Raw genomic sequence first — 15,738 nt, forward strand, 5'->3', positions numbered from 1 at the left:
TGGTGTTGCGGGTCCTTTGCGAGGATCTATTTGAACCACTGGGTTGAGCATCTTTAAAAGTCATTATCTTGAAGATTGTCTTTTTGGTAGCCATTTGTTCAGCTAGTAGGATTTCGGAGTTGCAGGCTCTTTCTTGCCGCGATCCGTTTCTCCAGATCTTGCCCAACAAGGTTTCTTTACGAATGGTGCCTTTGTTCCTGCCTAAGAGTCATGCAGCCGAGTTGATTTAAGAGTTGGATAGGTCGTAGAGTCGAAGAAGGGAGACCAATGTATAAAGCATTACAGTAGTCAATAATTGGGAAAAAAGAAGCTTGAAGAACAATATGAAATTCAGCAGTGAAGAGAAGTTTTTTTTAAGCCAGCAAGTAACTAAAGTCTGAAAAACCCTGTTTGATGACACATTTAATTTGCAGTTTGAAAGGCAGAGTGCTATCTAGAAAAACACCTAAACTTTTAATTTGTTTACTAATGGTAAATGTTGCAGTATTGATGGAAATGGTGGTCTGTGATAGCTGGGAGTAAGGACTGGAGAGTACTAGGAATTCTGTTTTTGGCATGTTTAGCGATAGTTTGTTGTGATCCAACCAAGATTTTATTGAGGAGATGCAAATATTAAGCTGGTTAATAGTTTCATTCCAGGATGGACGAATGCAGATGAGAAATTGAATATCGCTGCATAGAGTTTATAAGCATCAGTCAAGTTTGAAAGAATCTTGCATATGGGGTGCTAGATAGATATTGAAAAGCAGAGATGAAAATGTAAAACTTGAGGAACACCGGTTTTGATTTGAGAGATATCTGAGAGGGAGGTGGCAATTTTAACTTGTTGAGAGCGATTAGTGAGGTAGGAACGAAACCAATTGAATACTGTGCCAGATAAACCAATTTCTTGCAGGCGGTACAATAAAATATTGTGGTCCACGGTGTCAAAAGCCGAGGAGATGCTAATGAAATAAGTATGTATTGATGGCCATTGTCAATAACTCTTCTAATGGTGTCAACAAGAGAAAGAAGTAAATATTCAGTATTGAGAGCCTTGCGAAAGCCAAATTGATGAGTGTCAAGGAATTCATATTTCTCTATATGATCTAATAATTGAGTTAAAGCCGAGGACAATAATTTTTGAAAGAAAAGACAAGGAGGAAATTGGCCTATAATTCAGTAGGTCAGAGGAGTCAAGATTAGACTTTTTTTTAAAAGAGGGATGGACAACTGCAAATTTTAACTTATCAGGGACATTACCTTCTTTCAATGAGAGATTTATTAAATGTGTGAAAATCAGAACTAAAGATTCTTTGGCAGCTTTAAATAAAGCAGTGGACAATTGGCTTGTGGACACGTGGTAGTGTTAGATTTGGCAATGTGATTTGTGATCTCTACTGATGAAACATAATCAAATTCTGACCAAGACAGAATGGTAGAGAGAGCTTTATTTAGGTACCATTTTGGAGTCTTTGCAAAATTGTATTTATTTATTTATTTGTGTGCTTTTATATATCGAAGTTTGGAGCAAGCCTTCACTCCGGTTTACATGTTTAACAATTCTTACATTAAAGGTCATAACATTAATATAGTGCATTAACAGGTACAGTTTGTTAACTTTTAACTTTACTAACAGTTTGCTTACATTTAACTTTTCTAACAATAACATTGTCACTAATAATATAACAATTAACATTGATTTTCTTATATTAGAATTCATAACTTTGTTCTTCTTATATTACATTTCATAATAAGCATTAATAGATACAGATTGTTAATGATTAACTTTACTAACAGTAGCATGGTTTATATTTTCTGATCTGTGTTTTAAGTGCGAATGGATTGTTTTGAGAGTTTGAATTGAGAGTTTTTCGATTTTCAAATTAAAAAAATTTGAGAAACGAATCTGCAGACAGATTATTAGGAATTTGTGAAAAGAAAAAGAGTGAGCGTTTTGCGCAGTTAGCTCTTTCCCTCCTGGTCTCTGGTAGCAGCAGTGTCGGGCACGCGACACTGTCGTTTCAGTTTCTTGTCTCACAGGGATTCTCTTCAGGCGCTGCCATGCAGCTCTTTTTTCAGCAGAGCCATACTGACAGGGAAGCCTTGTGCAGCATTTGGAGAGCGCTCAGTGCGGCTCTCCAAAGGAAGGTCACTGCTTCCAGTGTCTCCCAGGAGGGGAGGGCTCATCACGGGCTGCTGCACCCGCATTTCTGAAGCAGCGTGGCCCTGGCAGGATGCCTGCTGTTCCGAGTGCTGAGGCCGACCCCTTCCAGCTGAGCATGGGAAATAAATGGAAAGCTGCCCTCCCCCTATTCTCCTTGGGGTACGAGAACTATTGTAGCCAGCTTTAAAAGCCAATCTAGAGACGCTCTGATCACGGCTTTCTTGCTGCTGGAAGTGCACAGGGAGGCCATGAAAGCTTCACGTACTAGACAAGCAAATTCTAAGGCATTCCCATCTCTTATCACTATCAGGACCCACTGGTCCATTGTTACCCTTGTCCACTCTTCATAAAAGAGGGCTAACTGTCCCCCTATAACTTCTGAGGAAGAGTGGACCAAGTTCATTTCATTGTGAGCTTTTGATTCCCCCGGAACCCAACCCAGAGTTTTATTGGACGGGCCTACAGGTATCCCGAAAAGGTTGCGGTTTGCTATACCCCTTTCTTTGGCAGGTAGACCCCCCTGCCCATCCTGTACTGCCTAGCCTCCGAGAATCTTTATCTTCCTGGAAAATTCTTCCTATTCCCCTTGGGCTTATCTTTCAGCAACCTATGTTGCTTGGATTCATCCAAGTGCTTTACCAGCTACTCAAGCCTTTCTCCAAAAGAGAAGTTTGCCTTTGAAGGAAAGGCCACCCAGCTGCAACTTGAACCCCACACATCTGCCACCCAATTGCGCAGCAATAAGAGCCTCTTGGCTGAAACTGCCAACATATTTCTTCCTGAAGTTCGCAGTAGATCATACAAGGCATCTGCAATATAGGCTACTGCAGACTCCAATTACTCCACCTACTTGGATGAGAGCAGGGCTCCTGCCCCCGTCATCTGCAACTGCTGAACCCAAAGCAAGCAGAGCCACACTATGAAGCTACTAAATACTGTCTCTTGTATGCCCAAGGCCAAGACCTCAAAAATCCTCTTAAGATGAATTTCCATCTTATGGTCCTGAGCATCTTTTACTGCTGTGGCCCTTGTTACCAAAATAATAGTCTTTTTGGTTACTGCAGAAACTAACAAGTCCACATTGGGCAACTTCAACAACTCCAATGTGTCCTTCGCCAGCGGATAAAGTTTTTGCCATTGTTCTGCCAACTTATAAACCAGCCTCATGAGTATCCCATTCCCTAAAAAACAACTTCTTGATTGTACTTAAAAAAGGAAGGCCCTAGCCAGTGTCCGAAGCCATACCATGATAGGATCTACCTCCTCATGCTTGGACTCTTCCCACACTTCCTTAATCCCAAATTCTTTTAGAGCCTGGGAAATAACTCCTCCTCGTGGAAGAGATGGACTACCTTGGGGTCATCCCCTTCCACCACAGGAATTTCCCCTTCCTCTGAGGGGTCCTTGTCTTAATCCTCATCCCCCAGCAGCTCCATTAGAGGATCTTCTTCACCTTCTGAGCACTCCAATTTCTCCAATCCCAGATCAGGTAGCCATTTATTGCTAGGATGGGAGGATCCCGCAGACCCTTTCTGAGGAGAAACTTTGCAAATTTTATTTGGCCAAGGAAGGCTGGAAGAGCAGAACCCTTTCCCAATCCCCTCTTCCATGCCAGAAAAGCACACATTCAGTAGAAAAAGCTTCTTCTGAATCTGTCCCTGGAGAATCTGAATCTGTCCCTGGGGACCTCCCAGGCATTGCCAGAGGCCTGTACAACAGGAGACAATGGTGGAGGAGAAGTAGGCCCCTCCCCTGATCTTTCATGCACCACAGTAACACCTCTAAAATGGCTGTGGTTTCCATACTGCAGGGAAGTGCAGCACCAGCAGCATCAGAAGTTCGGGCTGGCCCCCTTCTTTCCGAAATGGTCTTTGACGTTGAAGGGCCTTCCCCACCATCCCAATACTGACTGCACATTCCTGAGGAGCTGAGGCGCACCTTCTGGCCACATGATTTGCAGTGTTTCCCGCACTCAGTGGCTCTTGCCATCACAAGCTCCAGTACACTCGGTCTTGGCAGGGAAATCAAAAACCCCAGGCAGAGCTTTGTGATTATGGCCAGCCGATCTTCTGCCTCCCTCAGCCTCCCCTGCACTAAACACAGCTGACTCCCTTCTCTCCAATTGCTTACATGAGGTGAACAGGCCTGTCTTGCCAGTTGCCTTCTTTTCTTTTCTTTTTTTTATAAAGCTATAGTGCCCACCATCAAAACTCAAAAGGAAATACTTCACTGTCTATCTTCAGGCATTCATCAGCTAGGGAGAGAGCAGCCTGAGGAACATGAGTGACCCAATCACCTAGTTATCAGTTTCCTCTCAGCACTTGGGCCAGGACAAATAAGTGTCGCTGACCCCCTGCTCACCCTACTCCACCAGAGGGATGGCTCTTCACGGAATCTAGCACCTGGGATCAGTTTGACCTTCTTTTCCTTTTTGTCTTCAGTTTCCAGACTGTAGTTGTTACACCTCTATCATCCGTTTGAGACAGAAATACTGAGGGACTGCAGGTGGCACTCTAGGTTAAGTAGCAGTGTCAGTAAAACTTTTCTTCCCTGTCTCCATCTGCTGGCAGGGATGAAAATCTTATGCATCTAGACTGATCTGAGGGATGATTAGGAATGTGTTTTCTCTTCCCTCTTTTCTTTCCTTCCCCCTTGTCCCCTCCCCCTTTGTCCCCTCCCCCTTCCCCCCTTTCTTTCCCTTTTCCTCCCCTCTTTTTCCTTCCCCCCTTTTATTTTTCTCTCTTTTACAAGATGTTTGTTCAATCTATGTTGGTTCCTTGTTGTATTTTATGTATTTAACTCCTTTTAGGACATTCCTAGTGATCACCATCTCCATTGTAAGTCTTTTGACAGGTATTCATATGTGTGATTGGATTGGCCTGATATTCTGCATTTCTGATTGGTAGGAATGGGTCTAGTGACTTTTGGCATCTTTTTTTAATTGGCATATATCCAACTCTGCACAGTTGTGTTTCTAGTAATGCTGTATACAGAATTGAGTAGTACAATCTTTTGCTGACTTCTGCAGGTATGTTTTTCTGTCTGGTTGTTATAACAGTATCTTTTAGTGCACTGTCCCTCCTAATGCAGCCTGTTTGCGAAACATATGCATGTCAGGGGATACATTCACTATTAAACATTTCTCAAATTCTCAAGTTCTTGAAGATATAATAAATCTATCATTTTGGACTCGTGAATAAGGATAATTGAATTTTCATTTCTAAATTGCTGGGACTCTGGAGTAATTTTATGCTTAAACCTCCTCACTATTTTTTGTCAATAAATTTGTATACAATTGTTAGAACTGTCTCTCTATATTATTTTCTATACTATTGCTCCTTTAATCTTTCTCACTTTTTTCTTGCTGAACCTTGTCTCATTCCTTTATCCTCTTTCATTCTCTCTTATGTGTTGTGTACCCAGAGTGCATTGCTGGAGGAACAGCAGTCTGTGATGCAAAAGTGTGCAGAAGAGCGCAGGAAGCTCGCTATGGAGTGGTCAGGATTTCATGCCCAGCAGAAGCGGAGCCAAGAGCAAGCAGAGCGAGACATCAACCGTGCCCTGCAGATTGACTCTCAGAGGGAGGGCGCCATTAAGAGCATCGCCAAGGTCAGGCAGGAAAAATCATCCATGCAAAGGCAGAGTGTTGTAATGCCTCCCTGAAGGTGGGCCACAGTAGAATCAAACACAGCATGCAGTCTGGAAGAAAATGTTTGGGAGTATATGGTCACCTGCTTTCAGTGATTTGCTTAGAAAATACTGGCCCTGTTCTTGTCTGCTAATAACTTTATTGGGACAGGGATGTACAAAGAACAAACTTGTAAATGGGGCACAAATACAATTTCCTCTTTTTGATGCTACATTCCTGGTTTTCCCTTAACTCCCTGCTGAACTGTTTGGATATCAACACCCTCATTGTACCCTTTCTCCACCCTGACTCCTATGAACTCCCTTTCCTCCCCCACAGTAGACCTCATTTGTCTTGAACAGCAAGGAAGCTGCTAGGGTCAGTCCTGGATTTGCTGGTGGCAGCAAGCATCGAGAGCAGGGACTAAGCCAACATACACTCAGAGGCCCCACCTCCTGTACATAAACCAGGAGTGGCCAAAGCTTTTTTTAATGTGATTTGTATTGAATTTTAAATTTCACATCTCAAGATAATTTATTTATTTCCAGGTTCTTACACACTGCCCATATTGAAACTCTGTGAGGGGCGGTTTACAGCATCTTAATCAGAAAAGCATAGTTTTAATCATAAGGAAAAATTCTTAAGAAATAGTTATCCAGAAAATAATACAAAAACTTAAATTCTGTATTAAGAAGATCAACAGTATAATAGGGGCAAGTCATATGGTGAGAAAATTGGTAATCATTGAACAGACAAAAGGCAATTATATGGGTGAGGCACAACCAAAAACACAATATATATGCACAAATCCAGGCTTACTGAGAGACATATGGAGATCTATACAGACTTATGACTCAAACATTCTTCCAGTTGTTCAGGCTCAAAAAAAATGATTTCCCTGATATTAGAAGGCACTTACAAGGAAATTTAAGAAGAAAACAAGCCCCAAGCTGGACAGTTCGAGGTTTCAACCCAAGAAAAATGTTTCTTCTTTACTGAGTTGATACTGAAGAAGCTGGAGACCCCTCAGGCCCATTATTTGTTCCTTCTTTAGAAGATTTCAGATAATAAACTTTAGATGTTGGCAGTAAAGACTCCAATGGTATTTTAAGGATTTTTATCAAATATTTATTTAAAATATCCAGAACAGATATCAAAGGGACTCTTGGAAATTAAAAAAACTACAAGTTCTTTCCCCGCAATGAATTTTCCAAAGTTTCCAGCTTATTCAAAATCACTTGATTACCAACAGCAGATGTTTGTTGATTCTCCTGAAGCTGATCCGTGCACTTTTCCAGTGAGTCCAGAAAGGTACCATGGGTCTGGGAAACCTCTTCCATTTTCTGAACTTTAAATGAGAACTTTAATATCAACTGAGTCAGTTTTGAAATTTGTGAAACCAAAATCAACATAGCCTTCCAAATATCTTTCAGTCTGACCTCCTGAGAAGAAATCTCAGAGACCAGAAGGAAAATCTTCTGGCAAAAAAGGAGACTCCTTATTGCTGGTTGTAAAAGCAGATTTACCTTCTGTCATTGACAGAAATAGTGTTGAAGCCCCAGCTCCTACCTCTGCTACCCCAGCAGTCTGGGGCGAAAAACAAATTGTTCCCCTTCCTCTCTATTCAGCATACTCATGGTCTCTCTTTCAATTAATCCAGCGTCCTTGTCCTGCAGATCCAGCTCCAACTGTTGCAATGTGGCAGCACTTGCTGGAATCTGGTCCCTGGGAGATGAGATCATCAAGAGGGGCAAGGAAGTATGCGATCCCCAGGGCTGAGTGTGATCTCACCAGGAAATGGAAACAGCTCAGTGTGGCTTGACTCCACTACCAAGGGCATCTTCTGTAGGGCAAACCCAGTTAATTGAGAGACAGTGAATTTGCCAATGGGGCAGAAACAGGGGTCATCTGTGCAGAGGGAAATTCATAAGGTTTACCCTTATGCTTTACTATATTCCCAGGTAGGAAAAAAGTTTGCAAGAAAAGAAATGGTCCCACTAAAACCCTCTGCCTCCTCCCATCCGGAAGGAGTGGCCAAGGCTTATGAGCAGCACACATTGGCTCAGGCCCTGCTCTCAATGCCTGCTGATATTGGTTCTGTGAAGCTCAGGACTGGCCCCAGCAGCTTCTCTATGATTTAGAGGATGAGGTCTGCCTATGCACATTCAGCAAGGAGGTGAAAGTCGTCCTGGCATGGTCTCACATGGTTTGAGGAAGGATAATGTGAAATGTTTTGTGAAATAAATGTAAAATGTTGAGTTATTCTGCAGACTTTATCTAGAAAGACTTGTAATAAGCCTCTGATCAGATTTTGTTACTAAATATTCCTTTATTTTTCACAAGACTAGGAGTGATTTCTGCATAGACATTATTTTATTAGGATATCTTTTATTCTTACTTGTTAAATTTTATCTCCTATTATTATTATTGTTTGTAATTTTCTTTTACTGTATTTTATTGCTATGTTAACCGCTGTGAAGGCTATGCCGAGACAATGGTATATAAGCACAAATAAACCTTAAACCTTCCTTGTGTGAAAGGACGAGCCAAGGTTTTAGTACCTTCTCATTCCCCCTATAAGAAAAAAAAAAGATAAAAACATGGGATAAGAATTCAAACTTGCATCTGTTGTTCTTTCCTAGGAACAGGCAGATCTGAAGATTCAAGCCAATGAGCTGAGGATAAAGGGGGAGCAGCTGGCTGCCGCCCGGGAGGAACTGGAGCAGGAGAAGCAAGAACTGAGACTTGAGAAGGAGAGGATAAATGCAGCAGCTCTGCGAGTCAAACAGAAAGCAGAGGAGATTGACAGCATGAGCAAGGTACCAAAACCTGTCTACCCCCTTCTCTGGGATTACCCGATGTGCTGAAGAAATGTTAAAGTGGCAATAATATAGGTTCCCTGTATGTACCCAGATCATTCCAGACTCCTGGGTTTTGTACCCCTGCCAGCAGATGAAGACAGATAAAGTTTTATTGAAACTGGTATATAACCAAGTGTTGTAAAATAATTGTAAACTGTACGTCAACTAGCCATTTCCTTCAAATATTTCCAAAAATCAAAATTTTGGAACCAAGTCCCATTACACAATATTTATACAAGCGGTTTATAGACCTTCATAACATCCCGTGGTCTCTTTGGGCATCTCTGCTCTTTTTTAAGCCGCTTGTGGGATCATCTTTAATCATAGATCTTTAATGCACCCATATTCAACTTATTAAACAACTAAGACAACATGAACAGCGGTGGATTTTTCAATTAAATACTGTTTTCCCACATGGATTAAATCGAGAGATTGAATGGGCCCAGTGCGTGTGAAAGCCGGTGTTCTTCAACTTGAGATAGATCAATTCAGTTGCATTTGAATTCAATCATGTGCACTTGATACCCTCTAAACAAAACGCATGCGCGCAAAAAGTGAAATCATGGTGATCAAATCAAGTTAATTCCACCGCAATCATGAGTAGTTGGCTCAATTCAAACAGAACGCATGCGCTTAAAAGTAGAATCGCAGAGATCGCCCCAGTAGGAGGCATCCTCCGCACCGCGACGACGCAATGCACACATTCGTGGCTTTGTAAGTACATCTTAACAATAAACGCAAAGCGGCTTTGTAAGTACACCCTAAGAACGAACGCAAAGCGAGTACAGTCCCAAGAAAATGGTTGTAATAACATTTTGTCTTTTAGAAGGAATTAAAGTGTAACTGAGAACATCCCATCCAATAATGGAGAAATGACACACAGCCAGAGAAGTTCCTGAGGCAGCTTTGGCGCGAAACGTGGTCTAAAAACAAAAAAAGTTGAATACGGGTGAATTAAAGACCTATGATTAAAGATGATCCCACAAGCGGCTTAAAAAAGAGCAGAGTGCTGTACCACAATACTGCATGAAAAGATATAATTGAAATTAATAAAATTGATTTAAGTGAGTCGTTCCTGGTATAAAAAGGGTTTCATTAGAGAATGAATGTTATCTACTATTTTTCTGGTCTCTGATTTATTCTGTCTTGCTGTAGCTGTTGATAGTTCTTGGTTAGCATCTCTTCTTCCCACTCACAGCTGTCTTCACAGAAGTATGAGGAGGGGGAGAAGGCACTGCTGGAGGCGCAGCGGGTGGAATCTGAGCACCAGAGCAGACTACGCCTGATCCATCAGCAGATGGAAAGGCTGAGAGAGAATGAGCAGCATATGCACCAGGTAGCAAAGTGTAAACTGCTGTGGCTCCAGCCCAGCAACTGTCCATCTGACAAAAAAACATATTCATTTTCTTTGTGGCTGTGATAGGAACGTCTGAATATGACTCAGCTGAGGAGGCAATTAGACCAACTTCGCCACGGGATTCCAACTGCCCCTTCGCTGTTATTGACCAAAGCTCCAGTGGCTATGTTGGGTACTCGGATGGCGAGCCCTTCTAGTGCATACAGTAAGTAACTCCATCAAATGAATAGCCATAAATTTAAAAGAAAACAAATACAGGAGGAGAGGTGGATGAAGTGTTTCAACTCACTAATCCCTGCCCTTCTCTGTTCAGACTATTTGTCTAAAGATAAACATACTCTGACACTTCCTGCAACAGTGCCCTCATTCAGAACCCAATTTATTTCCTGGTGAGAAGGGGTTGCCCCTCACCAAATGTATCCTGTCTATAGCACTCTTATCCCTCATTTAAAATAATTACTCTCGATCTCGTATCAGCATTAACGCACCCCCTTTACATATTTGCTTTCCAAGGTCTAACAGATTCCCCATTTCTGTACTGCCTCCTCAGCCATCTGCCTAGGGTGTGTAACACTCTTGCTTTTGTTTCTAGACTTGCCCTCTTTTGCCATCAGTTCTCAGGAGAGCTCAGCTGCTTCTGCTGCTGCAGGATCTGCTCCCTCCGAATTTCATGCCAAGCTGGCATTACTGAAATTTTCAGCCGCACGGGTAAGGACAGCAGTTTCTTACCTGTATCCATTTACTTATGGAAATTTAAAGCATCTTCTAGAGTCCAAAATAACATCAAATGAATCTATTCACTAAGGGGTAGATTTTCAAAACGTATGCACGCATATCCATGTGTGCATGCTACCCAGCTCGCACACGTGGATGTGTTATAAAATTTCAGGTCGGCGCGCGCAAGGGGGAGGGGGTGTCTAATTTTGCAAGTACGCGCTGCAATGCATCGGGGCCTTCCCCAGTTCCCTCCCAGTCCGCTCCAATTAAGGAGCAGACTGGGAGGGAACTTTCCAACCCCCCTACTCTAACCTCCCTTACCCTTCCCCTATCCTTCCCTCCCCCTATCCCTATCCTAGCTACCCCAAATTGTTTTATTTTACCTTTTGCTCCTGCCAAGGAGCAGGAGGAAGTTGCGCATGCCGGCACCCTGGCAAATGGCCGCTGTACTGGGTGCTTCTAGCCCCACCCCGCCCTGCCCAGAAAATGCCCCCCGGCCTGCCCCTTTCAGAAAGGTCCGCACTTATGCGTGTACCGGCCTTTACGCGTGTGGCCGGGCCTGTTTGAAAATAGGCTCGGTGTGCGCTGGGCCCGGCCACGCACGTAAAGGCTGGATTTTAAGTGCATGGCCTTCAGATAATCTGCCCTTAAAGGTGGAAACCCACAAAAATTGATGCTGTTGGGAATGGTGAAGACTGCTGTCAACAGCTGACTACTTATGCACCCCATGCTGGGGTCATTTACAGCAGAATTGCCAGAACCAGTCTATGACTAGTCAGTAACTTGCCCATTGTATGGTTACATTTACTTTCTCTTGTGCCCCTGCACAGGACCGAGACTTCCTGGAGGATGAGCAGCTCTTCCTGGAAACCCTAAAGAAATCTTCCATCAGCTCCCCGTCACAGACCGCATAAGATGGGAGAGGGGTGACATATGTCCTGTGTGCCTCTTACTCCAAAGAGATATGTCTTATCTCAAGAAGATGCATGTATAGCTTCTCGGCTTTGTGGCTAAGATCAAGTGTAATGTAATGTGTCTTATTTATTCTGGTGTCATTTCTGTAAACAAAGGTACAGTTTGATAAAGCTAAATGATTGTTTTTTATTTGACTTTCTATAACATTTTCTACTCCAGATGACTGACTAAACTATTTTATTTGTGATAGTGAATACAACTGTCTCAATGCTTATTTTACAGCTCTTGCGTCTTTACAGCAGGCAAATTTATAAATGCACTTATTTATCACTACTGCACTTGATCACCCATTAATGCATTCCACAGTATTATTTATTCAGAGATGCCAAATTAACTACAGGCACTTAGAATTTTTTTTACTCTGATTTGGGGGAAAAAATGATTTGGTGTTTTAGGCCATATGTACACTCACACCTTCTACCGAGTCTCTGTCTATCTAAAAGGATACTTATTAAGTGATGCACGGCATGGCCTCTGTTTTCAAAATACATTTTGCCCTGAACATTGCAGTAGAAGACTTCAAGCTTCACTTCTCAGCACTGGAATATCTCAGAGTGCCAAGTACAATAGAATTGTACAATAGAAATGTGCTAAGCCGCACATTTTACTCTCAGAAATTAACAGCAGATTAACAGCAATTAAAAGCAGAAAAAACTGCTTTTCTGTACACCCTCCGACTTAATATCATGGCGATATTAAGTTGGAGGTCCCAAATATAAATAAATAAGTCTACCCGCCGGCCCGCGGGTTGGAAAACAGACACTCAATTTTGCCAGCATCCGTTTTCCAAACCCGTGACTGTCAGCGGGTTCGACAACCGGTAAAATTAAGTGTTGGTTGTCAGACCCGCTGACAGCCGCCGCTTCCGCTAATAAGGAGACGCTAGGGACGCGTTAGTGTCCCAAGCACCTCCTTATTAGCGCGGCCCTCATTTAAGTAAAGAATCGAGGGCCCAGGAGAGGTGACAAATACTGCCACATTTGCTATCTCTATGCTCTGCATTTACAGAAAATACACCTTGTGCTATTTTTTTTTTTTACATATTTTATGGATATGGGAAGAAGTGAGGTAGGTAGGGCAATGTCCACTTGTAACATCCCTCTAACCATCTTCATGAAGTGAGGGCTGTCTGGCACTCCCTCTTACCCTGCTGCAGCTCCCTCTGTGCCTTCCTGGAGTTTCAATCTACTGCCAATTTATTGAGAAGAGATTTTTAAAAAGTATCACAAAAAATGTACCCTCTAGCTACCTCAGCATTACTGGCTCCATGGCACCGATGCTACTTCCTGCTAGACATGGTTTGAATTCAGCAGCAGCAGCAGCAGCATTTGTGTGAAGTGGGTGCATTTCGCAATTAAATGCGAATTGAAAAAACAAACCCAGATATTACACTGAAATGTATATATAGGCCTGTATTCTCACAGGACAAGCAGGATGGTAGTCCTCAGATATGGGTGACATCACAGGATGGAGCCCAATCACGGAAAACTTCTGTCAAAGTTTCCAGAACTTTGACTGGCCCCTACTGGGCATGCCCAGCACGGCACCAACCCTGCAGCCAGCAGGGGTCCCCCTTCAGTCTTCTTTTTTCCGCGCAGCAGTAGCCTCGCGGTTTAGGAGCTCTGAAGAGATTCCTGACAGGAATTTTCCTCACGGAGTTAATTAAATTTAAATTGCCCCACAGGGGTCCCTCCTCTAACATTTCTCAGGCTGAGGTACTCTGGTAAGTTTTTCACCGTTTTTCGTCGATTACCGTCGAATTTGGCCCTCGCGGCCTACTGGCCGTCGACCGTACTGCAGCTCGATTTTTCTATGGCCATGGCGTCGGGGTTTCGTCGGTGCCTGGACTGTATTCGCACCATGTCTATCACAGACCCTCATGGAGTCTGTGTAATGTGTTTAGGCCGTGAGCATGATGTCCTGACTTGCACCAAATGTGCCCTCATGACACCAAAAGGTCGCAAAGCCAGAATGGAGAAGATGGGACTCCTTTTCCGTGCTCACACCCCGACGCCGTCCATCGCATCGACGTCATCAGAACCGGCACCGTCGAAGTCACACCAGCATCGACTACTGTATGGTAACTGCCCGCCATCGACGTCTTCACGGCCATCGACTCCCGTTTCTCCCCCTCAAGATCGAGGGGATTGTAGGGAGAAACATCGCCATCGGCATCGTACGTCTCGGACCGCCGAGGGAGCAAAATCATTGACCGAGCCACCGTCCGAGCCACCATCGAAGAAGCCCCGTCTAGGAATGACACAGACCATTCCTGCGACCAGGACATCGAGGCCACCCTCACCCAATCGGGATTTGGGAGTCGCGATTCCGCCTGAAAAGGTGATCCCTCCGACTGTGCCTCAGCCTCCCTCTTCCGTCAAGGAGCGGGGCTGCTTGCCTCAGGTCTCCGGGAAGAACTGGACCGGCTGGTCCAGGAGGCCATCTACAAGGCAATGCAACGACTCCAGGTTCCTCCGGCACCGACACCGGCACCGGCACCGAGAGTGGAACCGGTCACCGACCCGATTCCAGCAGCGCTGGCACCACTTCTATACCGGATAGAGGCGCTCCTGACCGCCCTTCCACCGGTGATTCCCGGGTCTCCGATGGCTCCGGTGCGCTCCCTGTTGACAGCTTCATCGGGAGGAGAAACACTGTTCCGCATTCCTCCTTCGGGAGTATTGCCTCAGCCATCGATGCCATGTCGTCCCTCGCCACCGATTCATTCATCTGGGGCGATATGCACATCGGCGCCATCGATGTTGGCACCGATACCCCCCAGGCCGTCCACGGTGCCCCCGGTGATTCCTTCGATTTTCTCGGAGCCTCAGCCAGGTCCTTCAGATATCCAACCCTCTTCTCGTCCTACAGGTCAGCCTGCTGATCCTTATGACACCTGGGGTGATGATACTTCCACAGACACCGATGACTTACCTTCACCTCCCTCTCCTACTGAAAGTAGAAAGCGTTCTCCTCCAGAGGACCTTTCTTTCATTAATTTTGTGAAGGAAATGTCAGAGTTGGTCCCTTTTCAGCTTCAGACGGAGCAGGATGATAGGCACCAGATGATGGAGCTTCTCCAGTTCCTGGATGCCCCTAAAGTGATCACTTCTATTCCCATTCATCAAGTTCTTCTTGACCTCCTCAAAAAGAACTGAGAAAACCCTGGATCCATTGCCCCAGTACACAGAAAGGCTGACACTATCTATCTAGTACAATCAGCCCCTGGCTTTCAAAAATCTCAGCTCAGCCACCACTCAGTTGTGGTAGAATCGGCTCAAAAGAAAGCAAAAAGGACGAAGCCTCACTCCTCTACCCCTCCTGTTAAGGAACACAAGTTCCTAGACAATATTGGTCGACGAGTGTTCCAAGGGGCCATGCTCGTCTCCAGAATTGCTTCTTACCAGCTGTACATGACCCAATACAACAGGGCCATTTTCAAGCAAATACAGGACTTCTCTGAAACCCTGCCTGACCAATTCCAAGAACATCTTCAAATCCTTGTCAACAAGGGGTTTGAGGCAGGAAAGCATGAGATAAGAACAGCTTACGATATCTTCAACACTTCCACTAGAGTGTCTGCAACTGCCATTTCGGCAAGACGCTGGGCCTGGCTCAAGTCTTCTGACCTTCACCCAGAAGTACAAGACAGGCTCTCTGACCTGCCCTGTATAGGAGATAATCTGTTCGGTGAATAGATTCAGCAAATAGTGGCTGAATTAAAGGACCATCATGAGACCCTCAAACAGCTCTCATCGATACCTTCTGACTTCCCCCTTAGACAGCCCTTCAAGAAGGACTCTAAGAAGTCATTCTTCCGCCCAAGGAAGTACTATCCTCCACCACCAAGGTCCCGAACTACGAGGCCTTATCAAAAACCTCAGCCTCGCCAGCCCTGGAAGCAAAAGCCACAAGCAGCTCCCCAGCCGGGGCCTGCTTCAGGTTTTTGACTTTCCCTTGGAGAGCAGCAGCCTGATTCCTCTGCCAAGCATACCAGTGGGAGGTCAATTGTGCCACTTTCACGGCATGTGGCAATCAATCACAACCGACCAAT

The 15,738-nt window shown here is 44.3% G+C and overlaps 1 protein-coding gene across 1 annotated transcript in view; it reads left to right on the plus strand.

Annotated features, from left to right (window-relative positions):
- Positions 1-12,233, plus strand: part of FBF1 (Fas binding factor 1) — a 183,281-nt gene extending 171,048 nt beyond the window's left edge. Inside the window, exons 24-29 of the mRNA XM_029600467.1 lie at positions 5,570-5,755; positions 8,417-8,593; positions 9,834-9,971; positions 10,059-10,197; positions 10,585-10,700; positions 11,540-12,233. Of these exons, the coding sequence (XP_029456327.1) occupies positions 5,570-5,755; positions 8,417-8,593; positions 9,834-9,971; positions 10,059-10,197; positions 10,585-10,700; positions 11,540-11,623 (840 nt within the window). The 3' untranslated portion in view covers positions 11,624-12,233. The remainder of the gene's footprint in view (positions 1-5,569; positions 5,756-8,416; positions 8,594-9,833; positions 9,972-10,058; positions 10,198-10,584; positions 10,701-11,539) is intronic.
- The last annotated feature ends 3,505 nt before the right edge of the window (positions 12,234-15,738 follow it).

Source organism: Rhinatrema bivittatum, chromosome 4 (assembly GCF_901001135.1).
Source record: "Rhinatrema bivittatum chromosome 4, aRhiBiv1.1, whole genome shotgun sequence".
Lineage (NCBI taxonomy): Eukaryota > Metazoa > Chordata > Amphibia > Gymnophiona > Rhinatrematidae > Rhinatrema > Rhinatrema bivittatum.